Here is a 24,352-nt window from a genome sequence, read left to right as displayed (position 1 = left end):
AGACTCCTCCCCAAGCTTTTCCTCCCTTGATACCCTTGAATTCTAAAGCGCAGTTGTGTCTAAAACTTGAATTCATCATCAGTAATGCACAGGCATGTGCAAAATAGCCAATACTCTGGATTCAAACTATGTATATGGCCTGCATCAGTGCAATGAGGTCTTCTTGATTCAGATGGGGATTCATGAGAGTGCTATCAGGAAAGGAATATTTATAAAGTAAGAACTGTAAAACTCCCGGTGTTAAGTACATAGTAGTTTGAATTCATATAAAAAATAGCAAATTAATGAAAGTACAACACCATAACAAAAATGCTAAAACAAACATACTACACTTAGACAAAATGAGCTCTCTACCAGTATTTATGGTCACGTACTATGGTCTGACATTGATGTTTCTAACATCATATCACTTTCATTCATTTCAATCTCAAATGTTTCTTCCAATGGGCGACTGGTATCTGTACTTTTCCTTTGATTTGATGTCTCTAATGTTACTATGCCACTTTCATCCAGAGTTTGTCTTTCTATGTCGAATTCTCTGAAATCCCAGGGAGGTGAAATTATATTCTTTAATGTCTTCACTGTGTGTACATCGAAGTCATAACATCTTAATTTGTCTTTGATCTCTGTTCCTAGGAAAACAGACAAATCAGTAGTTTATTTCAAATTAATACTCCCAAAAATGTAATCTCAAAGAAACTGTCATTCAGAAACTACTATAATTCTCTGCTTTCAGACCATCAAAGAGTTGCTGCTGCTTAATGACTGAAGCTGAATGAGTTGTTCTGAAAAAATCCAGCAGCCTCCTTTCTCACAAAAGCACAACTCAGATTCAAAAGTGTGTTTTGAGAAGTAATTGCCAATTCCCTTCCCAATTCTCCAAGGGGCTTTTTTCTTGTTTAAGTTACACACAGCTTGGTTTGCATTAATGCATATCACATGGCTGCATGGTTCTTCCAGATGTGTTAAGTGACTACATATGGAGCAAGACAATATTGAGAAGAAACATCTGTTTCAATTGTGTGAAGAATCTGCAGGAAAAGCACTAGAACACACAGATGGCTTTTACTTTTAAGGCTTCAGTCTTCATAACATGCTTGAGAAGACATCAACTGTGTTCACTACAGATAAATCACTAAGTTCAATGAAGCAAGAATCTATAAAAAATATAGATTTCTTTTTGCGGGGAAAATCTTTCATAGAAAATTTAAACCTATGCCAATATAATGTATTACTGTTATGAAGGACTATTTTTACCACATATAAAGCTGTATTTTTAGAGTCAGAAGAACCTACCCTGTCTCCACAAAGACAAGTTTTGACAAGGTGAAAATACCTTGCTCTACAACAACATTAGCATTAGTGCTCTGATTTCCTAATTCCATACCGCTGTTTAATTTTCCCCCCATTCGCTTTGCGATCTAAGATGCCACAAATCAGTATTTTATATAAAAGAGCTATCAACACCTTTAATGACAAAGTGTTTCCTTTCTTTATGCTGGTGAGAGTACTATCATGATGCTTACAAAAAGCAGTGGTCATCTGCAATCGCTGCTAAGTTCTGACTCACTTAGCCATTAAAAAAAAAAAAAACCAACCAAAAAAAACCCAAAACAAAAACATCCTCTACTTTGTGAGGTGATTAGTGGTAGGCAGTCCTTCTTGACATAACACTCCTCTCAAAGGACTCAATGACTTCAAGAGACACATAAGTTAGAGACTTACCAATATAAGCTTCAGAATCACCAATGTACATTTCTATGCAGTGTCCAAGCATTGTGACCGAAAATGTGTCGTCCCGCCTGAGACCAAGGGCCTATTGAAAAAAACCAGTAAAAAGTATTTAGCATCAAATAAAAACATTTACATTTTAAGTCTGCAATGGTTCCGTTTGTTGGTTTGTTGTTCCACGATGCTATCTGGGCATAGTCTTCACTGTAAAAGCAAAACATTGCACAACCAAAACAATACCATCATATGAACTGGCTGAAGCAGTAAGCAAGGAAAGCACAAAAACAAAAGCAGAAAATAACATATATACAGACAGGAAATCATTCACATATGAGCTACAACATATGCTGCTGTTTACTTACTGTAAAATTTCTAGGTTGAAAGTATTTAAAATTATTTCAGGTGCATGAGAAGCTTACATACTTAAAATGTAAATTGCAATTCAAAGTTTACCAAAGAGGCCATTTTTTACCTAACCGATAAAATACAGAAGAAAAAAAACAAATAAAGATTATAAAATAAACACTTATTTGGAGGCTGGAAAAAATGCTGGTTCTCTGCTCCAAACCCAAACCAGAGTGAAACAGTAAATAACAGAATCTGCGACCAGCCCTGCAGCTGAAGGCGGTTACGTACCGTGTGGAAATAGTCAATGGCGCTTTCAAAATTGCCCATGAGGCTGTGTATGTAGCCAATGGCAGAGTAAGTAGAAGCATTCTGAGGGATTAATACCAGAGCCTGGCGATGGTATTCCAGTGCTTCTTCATACTTCCTGTTAGGGTTAAGTACAGGAGATCTATTAGTAAGCTTCATGGTGAAAGGTGCTTTTACAGGACCCTGTGGGTATTTCCCTTAGTAAAGTTGAACGCAGTTGTGCCAGAACTTAAAAATTATTGCTTTGAACTCTGAACATAATAATAGAATGTACAAAAGACTCATGGATGTTGACAATTTTCTTCCTCAGCGTAATTGAGAAATCATTGTTCTCCTTACACAGCAAAACAGCTGGCTACAGCTAGGTCCCATTTGGAGATATTAGCTGTTTGATATGGTAAATTGCTTTAGATGTTTAATGTTGCTCATTGTAGCACTGGCTTTCTTTCTGTAACTTTCATTTGCCTTCCCGAGGGAGAGAAGGAGCAGTATGAGACTAAATCGCACATGATTCCAACTGAGAAAAGCTCTCTGGGCAGAAATCTCATAACCCTTAAGTGCCGCATACACTGGTACCTTCATCATTTTGCAACATGCTCTACCAGAAAAGGAAGTTTAGACATATCCATGATATCTATCAAATACAAACCTTTGAAAATTGTCTGTTAGTTACACTGATTATTGTATTTGTTATTTTGTAAAACAAGGATTAAATGTACACTACAGCATTACTCTTGAGAAATTAAATTGTCACATTTGACATCCTAGTTCTACATTGTTAAAAATAAAGATAGATATCATCTGTTTACAAGAAATTTTAACATCTAAAGTGATAATGAAATTATGCAATCAGCAACACATGAAGTTGTTAGAGGGCAACAAGTAACAATTGAGGCAGAACAATTATGCAACTGTCTGCTGGCTGCACAAACCTTTCATATTATTTCAATTTCATTTTCACTCATAGTATTTATACATCCAATTGACTACCACTGTATTTCAATATGTTGCTTTCAAATTTCAACCACATACTAGTGAGTAGACATATATCCAATAAGTTTTTCAAAATAGCCATATTACGTATTACAGGCACTACTAAATTAGTTACTACAGAGTTTTTTAAGATGTTAAAGCGTATGTACAGCTGCCTAAATTCTCAACTTGATTTTCTTGGAAGATGGTTTACAAGGATGCAAAAATATTTTAGCTGTGATTTCTGAACCTGAGCAAATATTAGAAGTGGTACAAAGCATGATGTAAGCAGTTAGTAACTTACTACAGAAATTTTAAAAAGACAAAAGTAATTATAAACAAAACATGTATTTGAAAAAACCCTGCAATTATACTCATGAACAGATTTCAGAAGCGGTGTCTTTTGTTTGATCTTGGCACAAGGAGTAACTGTTATATGTCCTTATTTCATAATGAAAATTAAGACTAATTGGCAATTAAAGCACAAAGCAATTACTACCAAAGCCAAAGCAGAAGTACAGCTTTCATCGACCATAGTCACATTCTCATTAGCAGCTTTGAAACAAAAATTACCCTGTACACCAATTGAGCAATTAAAACCACTAAAAATATTTTTTTTGAATTGCATTGATTGAACAAAAGAAAGGACTGGGTAAAGTCAGATTAAGGTAATTAATAAGAAAACATCTCTATGTTAAAACTGTTAATGGTTGTATATGTATGCTTTGCATTTTTTCTATTCATTGAATAGAAATATGAAATGAAATATTAAATAGTTCTAAAAAAACATAAAGTAAGACTCCTTTGCTGTGTTGTAATGCCACTGAATATTTCACTTCAGTAAAAAAAAGTAAGTGCTAATCCAATTAATCGGCATAAACCCACCTTTATGTTGATTAAATCAGTGGAGATATTTCAGTATGTGAGGACTGGGACAGTGGAGGTTAAAATTCTCAACCATACAAGCATCTAAAAGCCTACAATTAATTCCCTAATAAGAATCAATAGTTAAAGAAAGGCTTTTACACAAAGTACTTTAGCTATTGTGTAATAGATGAGATATTAGGGGTGATTAATGTAGTTATGTTCACAAGCTGATTTAGAGAATCTTGTTCTTACAGGGTAATTCTACACTGCTCTCATGTGGTACAAAATCTTGATATAAAGGAGAGAGAAAATACATTTGTGCAGCATTATAGAGAAATGGAGCTCCAGTACTCTCTGCTTACTTGAGTTTTCTGCAGACATGTCCTAAGTTGTTCAATAAAGGCTCCCACTTATCAACTGTTACCTGCAAAATAATGCAACAATTCAAATAACTGCAGCTTCCTAGACTACTTAAAAAAACCAAAACATACAAATGAATAGGGAATTTTGTTTATTAACAAGAAAAATACCACAAGCATTTTAAACTCTTAACAAAATACACAAGCTGAAAATATTTATTCAATAACTAATTTTTCTATTTTTTACATTTCCCAAAGCTAATAATATTTCTTTAAAGGATCAGTGTTATTAGAACTTGATGCAAACCAAACCAAACTTGTTTTCTACTTAACTAGAAAAAGTCAAGTCTCAACCTAGGAGCACTGAAGGCACAGTTTTAAAATAAAATTTATACTGTATTACTTTTATCTTAAAATAAGCACAACATGATTTGTCACAAGCTATTACAGAATTTGCTGGAGTTTTAGAAATTTATGATCTTGCATGTTATTAGAATAAATACCTCATTTCCAATAGCTTTGATTTTCTCTAGTGCATCAAGGAACCACTTTTCTGCAGTTTTCCAGCTAAAGATTGAAGGGGTGGGGGGAAAGAAAAGTAAATTAGTGAAGAGTTTTCATTAGCAGTATGAGAAAACTGTATTCAAGAAAGATTTCTATGACATTATTTCATCATATGAGTGAAATTAGATATAAACCCCAGTAATTTACATTTGGCTATATTTTGCATTGTGGTCCTAAGAGCTAACAAGACAAAACTAAAAAAAAAAATCAGAATCAAACTAAAAATATTGACTAAACACTTCTTACATAGGTTAGTTTTTTCCCAGAATATATTTGGAACCTCCTGAGCTGACAAAATGTTTTGCTGTACAAAATTTTATAGTATGTGTGCAGATAGATGCCTTTTCAGGCATTCAACTACACAATGACAGGCATCAATCTTTGGAAGACAGCATCAATCTTTGGATGTTCCTTGAGCATTAAATTCTTGTTCAATCTTACACAAGGAAGAACAATGTAGAAAGCAAGGGTTTAAGGTGAACACCATCTAAACTATGACCAAAAGACACTATAGTTTAATATAAATACTTTAGATACTTTATATATATTGGCACATTACAATTCAGAATAATCCATGTTTAAGATAGTATTTGATCATATTTTACAAGCTTACTCTCCATTTTGAAATGCTACCACTCCAACTTCATGCATAACAAAAGGATCTTCAGGTGCAATGCTCAAAGCTTGGCTGAAAAACCGTTCAGCCAACTTGGAGTTGTTGGTCAAACCATATTCCAGTCCAATATAGAGCATAGGCAAATGACACCTAAAAACCATAAAACAAAGTGCATGTTTGTTTCTGTGTGGTTGTCAAGAATGGAATCACAAATATAAAGACATACCAACTGTTTGCATATGTTTATGCATATCTAAGTAAAAGCTGAATTAAATGGACTACTAACCTAAGGTGAAGTTTAAAAGACTTTACATCTCTATTTAACAAGAGACTGAATTCCAATAGGTAATTGTAACCTGCTCTGCAATCACAAGTATTTTTTCAGCACTTAAGTTTAGTTCTGCTGTTTTTTCCCCTAATTTCATTCATACATTTAATTTACAAATAGAATATAGAGGAAGTAATTGATAAAAGAATTACATTTGCCAGTAACAACAATCAAATACAATAGTTTTATATGCTATATGACACAATTAGTTCACGACTCATTTTACAACTCCCTTCCACGGAAAGAGCTGTTCAAGCTATTACTATACAGCAGTTGATGAGGTGGTATGACAATCATGATTCACAAATTTCAGAAGATATTCAGGTAGAGCTCAGATTACCTATATATAAAACTTGACTTTAGAACTTACCAAGTCAGAACAATAATTGCAAATAATGCAGTTAAATGTAGATGGTTAAATTACTGGGGTTTTTTTCCTCCCTTGTTCTCTACCAGATAATTGTTGCAAATGCACTGCTACTGTTTAAAGGCACTGACAGTAGCAAATGCATTGCTACTGTCAATATTCTACACTACTTATGGATTCGTTTGAATCTTCCCAAATATGATGTTTGTACAGACCCTTTCATGAGCTGTGCAGCTGTGAAGTACGCAGCCATTGCTTGGTCATGCTCACTCTCCACTGCGAATGAATGTCCATATGCTATCCATGCAGGGCCATAGGTTCGCTCCAGTGTAGTTGCTTTGCTAAAAACAAGAGCAAACACATCTGAAATTAAATTTCGTCTGCTTCAGATGACTGCTCAGATAGCAGTGCTATGCCACATGGTTAGATATCTATTAAAATAATTTTAACAACCAGTGGTAAACAAAGTTCATTTTAAAAGTTCAAACTATTTCACACTTAGAAGCATCACACATTCTTGTGAATTGATTTTATTATTTCTGCTACTGTTCACAGACAGGAGGAATTATTTGATATTACTGAACATAAACAATTATATAGTAGGTGAATTGAATAAAATACAGGAAACATTAATAGTGACTCAAAACTCTTTGCAAAATCCTAGCTATACATTTTGAAATAAATATATTCTATCAAATCCAAGTTTAAGAAACTGGATATGAATATACCACATGAACACCTAGGTTGAAATTTTGCCATCTAATTGCACTAGCTTTGAAGAAGATGAGCATTTGTCACATCACAGGCATCAGGGAAGTATACAAAATGTCACTCAAGTCTTGAGCTGAAAACTGCAACCTGAGCATCAAGACATCAACCTGGAGACTTTACAGAAAAGTGGACTTGACAGGAACATTAGAAAACTGTGTAGATTATTTTTTGAATTTGAAGGCAAGGGCATTCATAACTAAACAGCTCATAACAAGTATGCCCAGTCTTTTCTTAAAAGCTTCTGACATGGAGATAATACATGATCCGTAAGTATTCTATCATATTGCTTAACTATCCTTAAAAACTTACTTTTTTACTAACATATAATCTAAATTTTGTCCATCACAGTTAAACTCATTATTTCTCATCACAGATCCCAGAGAATGTTTTTTTCTCTGTCTTCTGAGACAAAACTTTACATATTCAAATATTTGTATCTTGCCACCCCTGACAGCAGTGAAAGATACGTGGATATTTGACTGTGTCTTCAAGTTTCTTTTCTGGAAACCACTATGTAGCCCACAGTTGTCCCTAGCTGTGTTAGCTTTACACTATCATTCTTCTCCAAGATATTTAAGCATCTTTTTACTATTTCACTTTTAGCAGACCTCTTTTCCCTTTTGCCAGAACTACTCTGAATTTTGATATTGTTGTTTCTTGGTTGGTTTGGTTTTCTCTTCAACACATCTACAGATACTTTACTGCTGTCTAGGGGTGCTTGTACATTTAAAGATGTTTTTTATTTCAGCAACAAAATCAGCCAGGCATTTGAAAAGTCTAAATGACTAACCCATCTTCACATATATTGTCTGTAAAAGTCTAAGGAAAATTTAGTCTTACAGGTTGATTTATGCCTTCTCAGTTTGAGCTTACAGCACCAGAACAAATGTCCTACTTCACAGTAAGGTCCGGCTCCCCAGTACTGATATTCACTACCCATACAGAACACATACAAAAAACAGCATTGACCAAACCTAAAAAGCCCACTGTAGCTTGTGCACAGAAAGAACTGGACAGCCAAATGTCAGAATTTTCTATATAATTCTTCCCTTTCAGATATGAAACCTGAACCAGAGAGAATGCCTGAGTGACCCTCAACTTAGAACTGAGGTCTGATCACCTACAGCTGTAGTTAGCTCAGCAGCATAAGTGACTGCAGGGACTACACCTGCCCAGAACAGGAAGGTGACTGCCTAGACAGACACTACATAAGTCTTCCTCATTTTTAAAGTATCTCTATGGATGAGGTCTAAACGTCAATACCAAAAAAAGGGTGGCAACAAAAGTATTTAAATAGTAACCAGTTTATTGAGGCTTCTCCTTATGAGCTTACTAACAGTCATGAACAATAAATGTTTACTTAGCAAGTGAATAACAGATTCGCAAAACAGAAAAAAAATTACCTGAGATATCTTCTAGCATGTTCATTTTTGTGGCCCACCATGAGATAATAGCATCCTACTGCAAACCATGACACCTACACAATAAAATCAAAACAGAATATTATTAGATACATCTCACTCATTGTAGTGAAGCATCAAAAGAGAGGAAGACAATAATTAGAGAAGCTACGAACATTTTCACTGAAATCACAGTCAGCTCTTCAAATAACTTGGTATTACAGACAAGCTGGAACTGCTGGCATGTACCTTTCTAACTGGGGCTTACTCAGCCTCATGAAGAGAGCTAAGTAGAAAACTTTCTGCTGTCCTCAATTATGTAATGGTAAGGAATACAAGACAGAGCCAGATTCTTTTCAGGGGTGCAGTGATAGGACAGGAAGCAATGGGTACAAGTTGCAACACAGGAATTTAAGATCAAGTCAAAGAAAAACAATTTTTAATGTGAAGATGGATCAAACACTGGAAAAGGTTGCTCAGAGACATGCAGGCATTTATTAGTGTAGCATTTGTTTTAAATTATAAATCAAAGTAAATAACATGCACTGAACATCTTTTACAGGTACTTAATCTTATAAAAAGAACCTTGGCATAATGAAATTACAATACAGAGAAAATAAAAGGAGAGAACAAGCTTCATCCAGAAACAGTTTTTGAATTCTGTAGTTCAAACTAATACATTAAAACTTTTATGTGCTTTCACCTAAAAAAAGAAACTACCTGACAACAAAAACTTAGAACAACTTACAGGATTATTTGGGTACAAGTCCACCAGTTTGTGAGAAAGATAGAAAAGCTCTACAAAATGGGAAGAAACAAGAGAAGAAAGTTAAGACATGCCAGAACATTTAGATGTTTCAAATCTTTTAGCTTTCCATACAAAATATAGAGAACATCTAACATTATTAATCCCAAATGAACAAAATGTTTTCTTTTAGTGGTAATGCTTCAAACAGCCTCAAAATAGATTCAATTTTGCAATTAGCTGAAAAAAACCCAACCAAAACAACACATAAGTCTTTGCAAGACACAATAAGTAGCTCTACTTCCCACCCTTTAAGAATTCTGCAACAACTTAGGTCATTACCATACATTAAAATAAATGCCAGTAGTATTACACTTGAATGTACCTTGTCAAGGTTAAACACTATTCAACTTCCTACATCTAAAAGGTATAACATACTGGCTAGATCCATTTCAAAGTAGAGTCCTGTGCATTAATATGCTGAAAATAGGACAAAAGCAAATAAATTATTATAGTATTTGGAATAATTTCAAGTGATTACTTTTTTAGTAAAAATAGTAATTCTAGTTACTGGAATAACTTACTACAGATTTTCTAATCATAGCAGCAGTAATCAGCTACAGGATAACAATTCTATTGCCTATGCAATTTCAAAGGAAATAGCATTACAGCACGTAAAGTTTCTATTTTTCCAGAGCACAGTGCTCCTAAACTAATGAGATTGTCCTGGAGCACTTTGTATCTCAACTCAGAAAAAAAAAAATTACAGCTGGCTTACAAAATATTAACTTCTGTACATAATGCTTCTCAAAGCAGATTTAGAAGAAATATCAGAGTACTGGCCCCATTTTCAGATGTACTTAACTGTAAAATAACTGCAAAATAACATTCACTAATCCCCAAGAAGTACCAGTACACCTAATGACCTATTTGTGTACATATAATGCACCATCCCGAGAGACTGCACAGCATATGAACTCCTTATTCTATTTTCCAATTGATTTTAAAGATATTCAAGCTACTCACTTGTTTTATATGCATTCTGGAATGAGAAAAAGCCACCCCAGCTGCAAGTAAGTTATTACTGTAATTCCAATGAAAGTTTTGCATGATTATTAATTTGCTTGAACTAAAGAGAGACCTTCAAAACAGCAAAGGCAAGGAAAGTCTAGAACTTTTTCTATCACAGAAGAATCATGTCCACTTAAGCATACCCAATTGCTGAAGATTGCTTTCTAGTTTAATTTATTATATTTTATTGTTGAACAGAAAGAGTGCAGCAAGATACTGTACAAAGATCACCTGGAAACAGAAATCACAATGACAGGGATGAGGCAGTGTAGCTCATGGGCCTCCTGGCTAAACAGTGCAGCAGTTAAAAGATAGCTACACTGGTGACATGAACTCTTTGCACATCTACTTCCCCCAACCCTGCTGTCAGCTCTGATATTCCCTTCTTTACCAGTTACCACTGTTTTCTTGAAATGGCAGGTTTCAAAAGGACGAAAAATAGATGTCATTTTTCATATGGTATATAAGGGGGTTTCTTGGCATCTTTAATTCTTTGTTAAAATTGGGGCTTTACAGGCTTTTGTTGAGTTATATTAAATGCTGTGTTCCTTACCATTTGCTTTGTTAAGCTCCACAAGTGTCCCTATATGTACAGGTAAACAATTTGCATGAAAGGGATCTTTTTCCATCACTCTAAAAAAAAAAATTAAAAAAACTGTAATGCACATTTCAAAAACTTTAATGTGTTAAAAGCAAACTACTTGTAAGCATGTAATGTTCCCGTTAGTTACTACTTTAGGCATTAGAAAACTATCTGTGATTAAAGGACAACTATTAACAGCATAATAAAGGCTCTCTTCAGACCAGAAATACAACAGTTAATTTAGCTTAACAAAAGAGGATAACAGAAAATTCTTTCAAGCTGAATATACAATTAGAAAATCAGAATAAAATGCTCTTTTATTTTGCAGGTCACTTCAAATTTAACCAGCAGACAGCAAACAACAACATTTCTGTTTATCTTTTCCATACATTTGACAGCAACTTTCAAGCAATAATCCCCAACTTCCTGAGGTTAACACCAGGCAGTATGCCTTCGGAGTCACATTTAGCTCAGTTGTAAAATTTTGTAAAATTTTGTTTCCTGTGGCATTCAGAAACACATCCATGAGTGCAGACCTAGAGCAGCTGAGAAGCAAACCATGGCAACGTTCTGACCCCTCTGACCCCAGCAGCAGCGCACGCCCGTAACAACCAATACACGATACTCAGCCATCAAAATTAGAAATAACCTGCTGGCTTTTAAATTAATAATATCTTTTGATCATTGTCAATAACACTATAACTGCTAATTGGCCAGAGAATCAAACTTCCTAACTAACCAACTGATTCAAACCATTCTGAAGGCCAAACAAGAAGTAGGTAGAGAGCACACAAAATTGAAGGTACCAGAATAAGGAAGAGGATGGATGAGGGGAAGTTCAGCACAGTGGTGATTAAGCTGAGTTTTACCTTGGATACTTCTGATATGTATTATAAAAATACCATGTCTTGCCAGACACAAACTACACATTTTAAATACCTGAGACATATATAACAGATGACATGTATATTGCAATACATATCAAATGGCTATGTATGTTTACCCATTGAACAACAATATTTTTGTAAGTCCAGGCAAAATTATTACACTCCACCATATGAGAAAAAAACCTGAAAGTTGTTTTGCACACTTACACTGAAGTAAGCTTGTAACACATTTTGAAGTCACAGTTGTAATAATGCCTTTCTGCTAAGGATACTACCACATCCAGGTTTTCCTGAAGACCATCTACTGATTCAGGAATCAGTGTTTCACTGGGTTTATTATACTGAAAGACAAAAGACACAACATTTGAAACAAAAACTAAACTAAAATCAGATGGTATAAGTATTAATATTATTAGTCCTAAAAGAATATTTAAGAAGCCTTAAAGTTCTTAAAATTATTATTTTTAAACTGAAAGTCCATAAAACCTGTATTTGGTAAAATGTTTCTTTAAAATGTACTTAAAAGCTCATTTAGAACACAAAAGATGCTTGCCATAGTCAATATGTTTAGTGTAGGCTGTAGAAATTAAAACTGAGTAATATATATTTTTAGTGCTCCTTATCACCTTATTTTTGGATAAGAATAGTCTGGAATTATGTTCTTATAGCCTAATATTTTCAGGTAACTGACATTTTGTCTACATTATTAACATTCCTTTTCCCCACCTAGGAGTTTCTCAATAAATAAATTTTCAAAAAACATAAATCAGAATTTCAAGTTGTTACCACAGCAGAAAAAAAATTAACAGAAAACTGCTACACTATTGCATAAAGTGGGATTTACCGCATCAAAAATTTTAAAAATTACGAAGTCCATATTTATTTCCATGTTCAGAATAAATGGGACCCAAGAAAATTTACACCTGAAGTCAAGACTTTCAATGAATTCTCCAGATTTTTGGGACTTACCTTTTTCAATTTATTCTCAAATAAAAAGTGAAGTAATTCCTGTTCTTCTTCCGTACATTGTCTATTAAGAGGTAGAGATTCAAGGAGTTCTTTTTCTATATGAGTTAAAAAAATATTGAAATGGTCATATTACAGAAGAAACAGCACGATCCAACGTTTCAAGAACTTAGAGATACAAAGGATTTTATGATGGTCATCCCAACTGCAAAGACTATAACAGCACAGATACACTGAAACAGATAATACTACTAATTTTGGAAATTAAGGATTGATTAGTTATTCCTTCTACACTTTCAAAATGTAATAGAGATGAAATAACATACTATTATTTTTATTTACTCCACATGTCAAATGTTATCACTTAGAATGCTCTATTAACTAATGCCTAAGCAAACCCCAGGAGGGTTTCACTGGTTCAAAGCCTGTGAAATTGAGAACACAGGACAAAACTTTGTTTGGGCTGGGCAGAACAGAAGAGCTTCAGGAGCTAACAAGCAGGACAGCTGGGTTACTGTGTTTCTTTCAACTCTTAGCACTGCAGGACTGAAAAATAAAAGTTCAAATGCAAATTTGCTCAAATCATAATTTTCACTCATTTCATACATTTTCTATTCTTAACATTTTGGAATCTGTTACTTATTGTATTGCCTTAATTTTTATCTAGGAAAACACAACTTGAGAAAGCAGGTAAATTTTACTTGTGTTTGAGAAATACTTCTCTCCAGACCTTCTTGTGCTGTCAGCATATGGTGTGACGTTAAAAGATCAAATGCTTCAAAGCAGTAAACATCAAGCTTCAAGGCCTCTTTGTAGCTGTAAGTTGCCAGGGTTCTATTGTCCAAAGCATCATAGATCTTCCCTCGTAAAAGGCATATAGAGCTCTTGATCTGGTGGAAAAGCAGGACTGGAGGTCAAAGACTGACTCATTGTTTGTAATTTAGTTTTCAGCACAAATGAAATGTGCTCCCTGGAAAGTAGAAAGTATTTCATGTATGACAGAACCTGGTTTTCTAGTGCTGTCTTTAAATAAAAAGTTGTTTCTACTATCTCAAAGAAAAATCCAAAGAATTCTGTCAGGTTACCTACTGCAAAACAAACAGATGCTTAAAATAAACAACAGGAGGACAGAGTTTATCTCTTCTAATTCTGGCATCCATTCTAGCTCTCTGATACAAAGTTGTAACCTAATTATACTAAATTCCCTTCATATCCAGCATAGAGAAATTGTCCCTTCCAAAGGCAATACACTTCTTTGCTGACCATTTAACCACATAGTTCATGCAAGACAAGAATGACCACAGTAAAGATGAAAAAGGCCAAATCAATGGACTCAATTGTTCTGAACAGAAAAATATATCCTTGTTTTCAATCCAAAACATAGATATTCCACAAAAGAAAACACTGAAAGCCCATAATTACCAGTTGTACCACAATGTTTATTAACTAACATGTTCTTTTCAAATTCCCTTGAGGGGCATTCAGTTCAGTTGGAAAGCCACAAGTGTCAGCAAAAGAGAAAGTGAACACATTACCCAACTCTCTCATCAGACTAAACAGTCCTTTAATCCCATTATATCAGCATTCAAAATCAGTTCACATCAGCAATGTAGCCCACTTTGCTACTTCAGTCTTACAGGGAAAATGCCATCTGTCAATCACCTACACTGTAATTTCAGCTAATAAATTTTAATTTGTACCTCTGAAATGAACGACTCTTCAGAGACCCTTCAGCCTACACATCATACCAATCTCTTTAAACTGAGATTTTACACAGAATTTTTTCACTGAGCCTCAAACATTTCACCTTCACCTCACATAATTTTCACAAATGTGATCAAAGAATATCCCACTGAGAAGAGCACTTGAGTGATTATGAAGTATTTAATTAAAAATAACTGGAGGAGAAAAAAAACTTGCTTTGTCATCTCAGAACCTGCAGCCCAACTGAAAGCATTGTTAGGATACATTATCAAGAAAGAGCTAAAAGACTGTAAAAACCAATACTAGATCATGAAGTTCCTGCAAAGCATCTGCAAATAATTTATAAGAAGTTGTTGAAAAGCACTGTTTATTTTTGCATGCTGAATTATTTTCATACAGGCAAGCTAACACACAATGTGTGACTGAAAGAAGAACGATTCAGCATTTCCAAAAATTACATTATCTGAAAAATAAAGCTTTAATATACTTTCAGATTCACAGAGCTGTGAAATCACTTTCTGACTTCACAGGTTTTTTTCCTACAAAAATATTTTTTAAAATAATGTCACTTACTGAAGACTGTGACATCTCCCAGTCTGTAGTAGAATCTTTTAATCCACTTTCATCCTTCAGGTACTTTTCAAAAAGTCGTTTGTTGATTGGCTCCTCCATATCAAGGATATCCAAGGCCTGTTGATGCTCTTTTGCAGCATACTAGCCAAACATGCAAAAAACAAGGTTTTGAAAAATTTGTACATAAAGCACCAATAAACACAGCATCATGTTTCAAAGGCATAGATTATAATAACTAGTGGTTATCAGCAGGTTTTTCATGCATGCATTTTCTTATTTGGCCATTTGTCATTTTATAATTGCAGTTAGCTTTTTTACTGCTTATCTGTAATATGCAAAAATGACAGAATTATAAAAATATGCAAAAATTATAAAGCATGTACAGAAAAATGTATTATTCAGAATTATGCAGTCAGAGAAACAGGTATGCCTCTAAAAATAGTTAACACAGGTTTTAATAAAATACCATCATTTTATTCTACAAGCAGCACATTATTCTATTTCAAATTTCTGTATTTAATCTACCAATTGATTCAGTTGTGTCTCTGAAAACACTGTATTTTACCTTTTATCTATGACATCTTATACAGAAGTACAAAGCTGCTAACTGTAGTTATGCCACCATAAATCACATCTCCTCTGGTCAGATTACAGCCAACCAAATAAAAGTGTAAACATGAAGACATGAGACAAAAATAGTTCACATTCTTTGCCCACAAAATATTAGAGGAGTATTTCCTGGGAAAAAAGGTCAATTGGATTTCTTCTGATTAGTGCCACAATGGATACTCCAGTGACCCAACTGAAAGTTAAAGAATGAAATCAACTGTCAGAAAATTTAAACCTGTTGTTCCAATGAACATATATACCTACACTGCCTATCAAGTACCTAATCCTCCCAAGATGTGTCTTTTGTTTAGTTTAGCTTGTTTCCAGTAGGGGTTAAAATGTGTACTCACATGACATCTAGCTGCAAGGTAGCGACATGCCTCATACAACTGAAAGAAAATTTTCATACACATCAATTATAAAGAGAGAACATTTTTGCTTACACTGCCTGAATCCCTTTTGCTCTCTCCTTTTTCAGTACTTTGGCTTCTTCACCCCTTTCACCACCAAAAGTCCTTCCTGACCAAGCCTGTAACACTTTCTCTACTACTAAATTCTCAAAGGACACTTACTTGACTCTTGTCTTTACCACTCATTATCAGAGTGGAAGGAGAATTGAAACAACTACATCTGAAGTGACAATCCACCTTCCCATACCTGCTGCAGTTACATCCTCAGACCTTTCTCTTTTCTGTGACCCTGTCTGGGGACAATGCTTTAAACCTGACCAATTGAACACAGGGCCTTATAAACGAAATAATGCAGCTTTAAAAATTACTTTTCTTACTGTCATGGTGAAGAAGTCACTGTGGCTAGCAGCAGAGCCTTAAAAGAGGGGTAACAGTAACCTGTCTTTGACTAAAATGACTTACCTTATCCAACTTCCGTGATCGAAGGGCGTGTGCTGCCCTGTGATACTGAGCTGTTAGGTAAAGACATTGAGCCAACCAGTAGATATCCTGTGGTTCCTCTAAAGTAAAAGAACAAATTGCAAACCATTGCTTTACAATATAGCTTAAAATATTTTAATACAGAATGTTCATTTTTGCTTCAATAGAGAAGTATCTTCCCCCTACTCTAGCATCTGACCGAGTTACAAAATTTTATTTATAAATATGTATAAAGTACTTATAGTATCTATCAGTGAGAGATAAAAATTAAAAGATAATCAGATTTTAACTTTAAAGACCTCACTGGACAGTGAATACAAAGAATGTCATAATAGAGGTGTGTCATGAGAAGGAGACAACAATGATACAGATTAAAAAAGCAGCAGTTGCAGGTTACCCCTGCTCTTGGACATAGGGCAGAAAAAAAGCAACCCATAAAAGTCTCTCTCAATAAAATGATCAGTGGGAACCTAAGAAGAGTGAAAGCACTAGACTTCCACAGCTTGGAGTTGCAATTTCAGAAGCACAGTTTAGTACCCTCCTACCTCACTGGCAACCAAAGCTTTTGTGGGATCATGTCCCTGGAATGACTTTAAGAAGCGTAAGTGCTGGTGGCCGTGGACAGCATCAGCTCCCTCTCAATGTAAACACACTCTGTACTCGTCACCCAGGGAAACCCTGAGTCCTGTGGGAAACCACCACGGTCGCTTGCTATCTTGTTTTTTTGTTTCTTAAGGAAGGCAAACCTTAAGGTTTGTTCAAACATGAATTTTAGCACAAAGTTCAAAAGGCAAGGAAGATGAGCTCTGCTCTATTTAGGAGAATGGCATTCCAAAGATCACAAAAATGCACTTAAACCAAACTCAAAACGTCAGTGTTTGGCCATGCAGCACTAAAACCCCACAAAAACACAACACTATCAGAAAGAAGATAATAAAATTCAATGTAAAAAGAGACCACTTACCATGAGAGAGGGAAGCTACTTTGTCAGCCCAAAACAGGGCACTTTGATACTGTTGCTGTAAAAGCATGATAGAAATAATTAGTATTCCTTTGGCGTTGGCTTCTCTGAATAATTTTGAAATACATTGTACATCAGTCAGATCTAATATCTTGTGCATGTAGTCTCTAATGAATGGTGATGCACATTTCAGATCTTTGTAACTTAAAAAAATAGTTCAAAAGGGCCAATACTGCAGATATCTTTGACCAAAAGTTATGCTCTGTGTAAGTATGGCGATAGGTCATTAGTTCAATTTACTGAAAAAGTAGCAAGTTTACCAGTTTAAACCATCTCCAGTTTAAAAAATTGCTACATTTAGAAGAAAGAGAATACTACATATAGAAAAGGGCACCAAAATTACTTCAGGTAGCTTCAGCAGCACCATCTCTGATCAAGAAATGTTCATTTTCCAGTCATGATGTTTCAATTTCACATAAATTCATAGTGCCTGCATACATTTCCCCTTATTCTTGGATACACATTTTCACTCTTGAGACTCCAGTTTGGCAAAAGTGAGTGAAATAGGTATGAGTGGTGGCAACCAGAGATTAGACAGAAGTAGAATTTGCAGGTATATCCCACTAACCCAGATAAAGTTGCCACCAGATTTGGGTGCCAGGAAAAATCTCAGAGAACTGGCTGGGGTTATCTCCTGAGAAGATCACCAGGCATTCCTGCTGCTCTTTTTTATCCCAGTCCATGCAATGAAGCCTATTATGATTCCCAGGATATGCTGGACACTTAACAAATACCCTGTCATTGCAAGGATTTGTAAGACTTTACAAGAGCATGTAACAAGAGGACAAGGGGGAATGGATTAAAACTGAAAATGAGAGTAGGTTTAGATTAGATGTTAGGAGGAAGTTCTTTGCTGTGAGGGTGGTGAGGCACTGGAACAGGTTGCTCAGATAAACTGCGGATGCCCCATTAGTGGAAGTGTTCAAGGCCAGGTTGGATGAGGCTTTGAGGAGCCTGGTCCAGTGGAAGGTGTCCCAGCCCCTGGCAGGGGTCTGGAACCAGACCAACCCAAACCACTCTGCGGTTCTCTAAAGACTAAGCAAACCTTGATGGCTTTTCTCCTCTCCTGCACCATTGCAGCTGTGGAGTTTGTTCAGAACCTCAGAGACTGGTTTATGCTTTTGGAGTACAGGTCTGGCCGTCTGTTCTGAGATGCACACACTGATGGTATCCCAGTCCTCGTAAAGCACTACATTCCATGACCTCAGTGGTCTCTTCTACCATGTGCTCCTACATTTCCTACTTGATGGGGATTAAGAATACCCAGCAAATTTGTCAAGAGAATAGTTTGGTTTCAATCTGCACGCCCAAGGGGGGAAAAAAAACCACAAAAACCCACAAACCAACCCCACACACATTTAATAACTGTCTACAAGAAAAGAGATTTAAATTATTACCTCAACACCACAAAAGAAAGGTATAATCCAGGGCTACAAGGCACTGCATGACTTCTGTTGAGCACTTTTACAGTACTATAGGATGACACATTATTACACAAAAAAGCGACTTCATGTTCCTCCTGATGCCCCTTCCTCAGAAGTGCACAGCTGTGTGGCAAAACAGCTTGGTGAAACAGTTTAACAAATGAGAACAGCAAACCAAACCAATCAAACCCAACAAATTAAATTAGGTCCCTAATCAGCCTTTCAGTCAGACTTGCTGGCCACACAGAGAAATGCCTTTGCTAATTTAAGGGGTGTGCTTTTCTCAGCAGTGATGCCTACACCAAGTCTGAACTGGAAGAAGAGCAGAACAGTTTGATGCTACATTTAACCTAATTTATTTATGCTTTTTTCCTCTCGTGTCTTTTTTTTTTTCTTTTTTTGCCCTGCAGCAACATAATTGCTGAATCCATCAACAAATGAAAACAACCCTGCCCTCCTACCAGCCTGTCTGCAGCACTGCAGGAGTGTGATGGGCAGCTTAATCACCTGGTAGAGAATCACAGAATGGTCTAGCTCAGAAGAGACCTTAAAGATTGTTTAGTTCTAACCTGCCAGGGGCAGATACACCTCCCACTAGACCAGGCTGCTCAAAGACTCATCCAACCAGGCCTTGGACACTTCCAAGGATGGGGCTTCTCTGGGCATCCTGTTTCAAGTTCCACCCTCACCACCCTCACAGTAAAGAATTTCTTCCTAATATCTAATCTAAACCTAACTCCTCTCAGTTTGAATCCATTACCCCTTGTAACGATCACAGAATCATTAAGGTTGGAAAAGACATCCAAGATGATCCGACCTTTGCCAGAACCCACCACACTCACTAAACCGTATCACCAAGAGCCATGTCCCCTTCCAAGAAGGGTGACTCCGCCACTGCCCAGGGAAGTCGGTTCCAATGCCTAATCACCATTTTAGCGAAGAGATTTTCTTTTTTCTGATGTCCAACCTGAACCCGCCCTGGTGCGATAGAGGCCCTTTCCCCCTGCCTTAGGAAGGTACGGCCCAGCTTGCACAACCCGAGAGGGCGGGATCCTGCAAATACGCCTTCGCCTCACAGCGGCCCCCCGGCGGCTCCCCTCCTCCTTCTCCACACGAGGGAGAAACCAGAAAAACCCACCGGGAGGCCCTGGCTCCCGCTGGAGACCCACAGGCGGCGCTTCCAGCCCGCCGCAGCCCTCTGTGACCGCCGCTCCTTCCCCTTCCAGGGAGGACGGGGCACACTTACAGAATTACGCCCTCTCCGCCGGTGCAGAGGCCGGCACCGCTCCCCGCCCCGGCCTCCCTCTCTGCGGGAGCCACGCCGAGCGCGGTTTTTCCTCGAGGAAAACCCGTGGGCCTGGCGCCCCTTCCCCAGCAGCCCCCGCTGGTTGCTCACCTGGTCGATGTAGTGGCGCACTCGCTTCCTGAGCCGCTCCAGGTTCATCCTCCTTTCCTCCCGCGCCGCCCTGGATGCCGGAGCCGCCGAGGGACCGCGGGCCGCCCGCCGGTGCAGCGCCCAAACCCGCCCCCCGCCTTCTCTCCCGCCCTCCCGGAAACAGCGCCCCGAGCGCGGCGTTCCGGGAGCGCTGAGGCCGCCGGGGGCATCCCCCCTGCCTCCACACGCCCCTAAATAAACACGTCCCGGGACTTTCCTCTACGGTCCATACTGGAGAGAGAGAGAAATTTGTGGTGAGGGGCTTCTTCACAGTTTCGAAGTGAAAGATTGTCCGTGGAATGTGGTCCGAGGGAATGGCCTGAAGCTGAGTCAGGAGAGGTTTAGGTTGGATATCAGGAGAAGGTTCTTCATCCAGGGGATGGCTGGGCACTGGAACAGCTCCCCAGGGAAGCGGTCTCAGCACCAAGCCTGACAGAGTTCAAAAGCTTTGGACAGCGCTCTCAGGCACAGGGTGTGACTCCCGGGGACGTGCAGGGCCGGGGTTGGGCTCGGTGAGCTCGGGGGTCCCGTCCAGCCCGGCGTACTCTGCGGTTCCGTGACCGTCGGTGCCTGGGCTCCTGCCGAGATCTGCTCCCCGAGAGCCGCCTTCGGCTGCTGCAGCCTTGTGGCGAAAATGTTCCCTCAGGGCTCTCCAGGGATGGGGGATGGTGTGTCAGGAGGTTTCCTACGAGTCCTGCATCTCCCAGGCCTTTTTGGTGCCACACAGATTAGGGAATCATCCACTAGCACACTGCTGAAACATGTCAGCTTTCACTACTGAAACCCAAGTAATGCGAACCCTTAAAATGCCTGATTTGAAGGAATTCGGGTGTCGGCATTTGCTCCACGGAGAAGGAAGACTTGTGTCAAGGTTACAGTGGGGAGAAGGCCACAAAGGTGGCAGCTGGTCACAAGCAAACAGTCTCTGAGGAAAATGGATCCATGTGCCCTCTCTTGAATTATTTGCAGTAGCTGCACTTTGATGTAAAACTGTTTGATTTCAGTGATTTCCTCCAGTTATTACTTAGGTGAGCTTTTCACCTCACACTGTGTCACCTTTTGGGAGCCAGTTCTTCTCTGGTGCCGTTGAGTGTGTGTGCTGAAGAAGGCAGATATTTATGCTTGCTGTAAAGCATAAATTTATTCTGTTGGTTTTTTAACTCAACTGCATTTGTAGGTCTGCCACTTTTTTGTATTTTGATAACCAACATCTTGGGGAAAGCAAAATCCTTGTTCATCTTTCCATTAGATCACATAATGAAGAAATTAATCTATGTGAGAGTGGTTTCTTTGGATCCAACAGTCATATCTAGTGAAGGTTATTGTCACATTCAACTTCCCTAAAGACAACTTTTGGGTGTGCAACTACCTTCCACGGCAGAGTGCAATCAAGCTTTTGTACCTGCAGCTCTCAGAAATTTGTGGCTTGTAATGAGTACTACCATTCCACTCATTGCATTTGTTAGTTTAAGATCCTCTTTGAAATCAGTATGGAAATAACAGCATATGTATTCATCAGCTTGTTGGTCTGTGTACAACAAAAGATGTTTGAGTGAGATTTTGATAACATTTAGAAACTGCTGAGTGGTGGAGCCTGTGATTTTTCCTGTGTGGCACATTTCCCTCTTTGACCAGGTGTAATAATAACTCACCAGAGATCAGTGGTTTCTATTCAGTGAGAGACGTCAGGGTAGCAAACTGCAGTAATTCAGAGAGAACAAGATAAATTTAAAAATCGTAGAATCATACAATGGTTTGGGTTGGAAAGGACCTCCAAAGATCATCAAGTGCTAACCCCCCTGCCAAGGGCAGGGATACTTTCCACTAGATCAGGTTGCTCAAAGTCCCATCCAACCTGAGCTTGAACGTTTCCAGGAATGGAGCATCCACAACTTCTCTGGGCAACCTGTTCCAGTGCCTCACCACCCTCATCAGAAAATATTCCTTCCTTATATCTAGTCTGAATCTACCCTCTTTTAGTTTAAATATCTCAGTAAAGAAACTGAATTTGAAACTTCATGAAATGCAGAACAAAAAAATGAAATAAAATATGAAAATTAAGAGTGGTGCTTACCACTAAGATAGAAATCTTGGCTGGGGAAGAAAAAAAAGATGCACAGGAAGTGTGGGGGTTGGAAGAGAAGAAAATGCTCTTGTTGGGGATGGGTGACAGTTAAGAACAGCCGTTGTCACCGGGAGCTGCTCTGAAGCACAGAGAGGACCTGTCATCTATAGGATCTTGGAGTGGTCATGGGAATGCTCTGTAAACTTGAGGAAACAGGTACAGAAATGCACATAGAGAGTGTTATTTCTCCTTTAGCATCGATCTGGTTTTTACCTTGTCAAAGCAGAGTACATATCTCATGTTGCTCCCTAACATGTGTTATGTGCTGCTTTTTTATATTTCCCTGAAAATTCAGCTCATCTGAGTGAGCTGTTTCTGGGACTAGAGCTCAGAGGAGTGGTTGCTTAAGCTATGCTGGGGGGCTACAGCAGTGTGGCCCTGGGGGCTCTGCTCAGGTGGGCTCCAGTCCTGTTTCTTCAACAGGAAGCTGGTCTGAAATCAGCTCTCATGAAGTAGCTGGTCATTCCAAGACAACACCCTTATGGACAGACTCCATCGTTTTGCTCATTCTCTGGGAGTTATGTAGGCATGTGAGCAAATAGATGGGGCTGACACATCATGTTGTGAGCAGCAAGATCTTTGTGAAGTGACGGTTGAGGCTTAAAAATTATTTTAGGTGTGAACAGGTGAAATTTTGGATGTTATGTAGTTTTCAAATAATATGTAAGTTTCCAGATTCAAAACCAGTAGAGAGCAAAACTACTGTAATGGTTAAGTGGTGTTGATATACCTAGTGCTTTGCTTAATAATACTTTTAACAGTGGTGAGGGTGAGGGTAAGGAGAGTCAGTTAAAACAAATTGATTTACAAATTTGCACTCATGTATCTTATATCTTGACAGGAAGTGGGAGGCTCCACAGTCGTAGACTTTCGTACTTAGTGGAAGTTCCTATATTTTTATCTGCTTTTAGATATCTTTTTTCTTCTGCTCTAAAAATACCTGTAGACATGATATGTGCTGGTGCTATCACATAGCTTCTTCCTGCTGCTTTTAAATTACTGTTTCCAAGTCACTTTGGTGCTTGCACGTTTCATAGAATCACAGAACAATTCAGGATGGACAGGACTTTTAAGATCGTCAAGTTCCAGCCTCCCTGCCATGGGCAGGGTCACCTTCCACCAGACCAGGTAAACTTGATCAAGTAAAAGTGAGCATGTTTGCTTTCAGTTTGTACATGAAAAAAAGTCTTCTTTGATATTGGAAAGTGTCCTTGTTTCTGGCTTGAGTACTGTAACTGAAGTGAGGCCTCTGAAATGGAGGTCTGTATTGAGCTGGGAGAAGTTCTCTCTGAAATAGCCCAGGAGTGGGTACCAACCTTTTTGGGAAGGTTTCAGATGCAGCCCCTAACTCAGCTATTTTGTTCAGGTAAGTGGAAAAAGTGAGTGACCTTCTACTGCCCTCATTCTGAAGCTTTTCTTCTTCATCCCTGCAACCCCAAACCCATGTGGGCTCCTGTTTCCAATGTTGTGTACAAGAACTGCAGACCTGCCAAGGGGCAGCCCTTGGCAATCCCCACTTTACAGAGGCAGAATATCTGAATTGTTCCCATGGGGTGTGACTCTCCCTCAGCTGCCTGCAGCATGGAAAAAGGTATTTTGATTGGAAAAAGGTATTATGATTTTCAATGGGTCTAAAAAAGGTGATTTGGGAAATGGACTGAACTTGATCAACTGAGAACACCTGTGGCAT

General features: G+C 37.9%; 1 protein-coding gene and 1 long non-coding RNA gene across 2 annotated transcripts in view; one reads left to right on the top strand and one right to left on the bottom strand.

The window, feature by feature from the left end:
- Positions 1-342: 342 nt before the first annotated feature.
- Positions 343-20,628, bottom strand: CDC16 (cell division cycle 16). Its single transcript, XM_068180239.1, has 18 exons — positions 20,499-20,628; positions 17,622-17,676; positions 16,640-16,737; positions 16,118-16,156; positions 15,159-15,299; positions 13,612-13,771; positions 12,885-12,979; positions 12,123-12,256; positions 10,999-11,078; positions 9,378-9,427; positions 8,633-8,706; positions 6,674-6,799; positions 5,761-5,913; positions 5,087-5,150; positions 4,587-4,648; positions 2,368-2,503; positions 1,726-1,816; positions 343-632 (listed from the first exon to the last, which is right to left on the bottom strand). The coding sequence occupies exons 1-18, from the start codon at positions 20,544-20,546 to the stop codon at positions 367-369; spliced, it is 1,872 nt and encodes a 623-aa protein (XP_068036340.1). The 5' UTR covers positions 20,547-20,628; the 3' UTR covers positions 343-366.
- Positions 20,629-21,636: 1,008 nt separating this feature from the next.
- The window catches only part of LOC137468463 (uncharacterized), a 41,930-nt gene continuing 39,214 nt past the window's right edge, over positions 21,637-24,352 (top strand). The window contains exon 1 of the long non-coding RNA XR_010995952.1: positions 21,637-22,818. This is a non-coding gene — a long non-coding RNA (uncharacterized lncRNA). The remainder of the gene's footprint in view (positions 22,819-24,352) is intronic.

Source organism: Anomalospiza imberbis, chromosome 2 (assembly GCF_031753505.1).
Source record: "Anomalospiza imberbis isolate Cuckoo-Finch-1a 21T00152 chromosome 2, ASM3175350v1, whole genome shotgun sequence".
Classification (NCBI taxonomy): domain Eukaryota; kingdom Metazoa; phylum Chordata; class Aves; order Passeriformes; family Viduidae; genus Anomalospiza; species Anomalospiza imberbis.
This window is presented reverse-complemented; position numbering and strand designations above follow the sequence as displayed.

What these genes read in the sequence shown, in the direction of transcription:
- CDC16 (XM_068180239.1), bottom strand. Translation starts at nt 20,546, where the DNA reads ATGAACCTGGAGCGGCTCAGGAAGCGAGTGCGCCACTACATCGACCAG. An exon ending in GTAGCATTTCAAAATGGAGA is followed by an intron (nt 5,151 to 5,760) that starts GTAAGCTTGTAA and finishes TTCAATCTTTAG; the next exon opens with CTGGAAAACTGCAGAAAAGT. An exon ending in CATGTCTGCAGAAAACTCAA is followed by an intron (nt 2,504 to 4,586) that starts GTAAGCAGAGAG and finishes TAACCCTAACAG; the next exon opens with GAAGTATGAAGAAGCACTGG.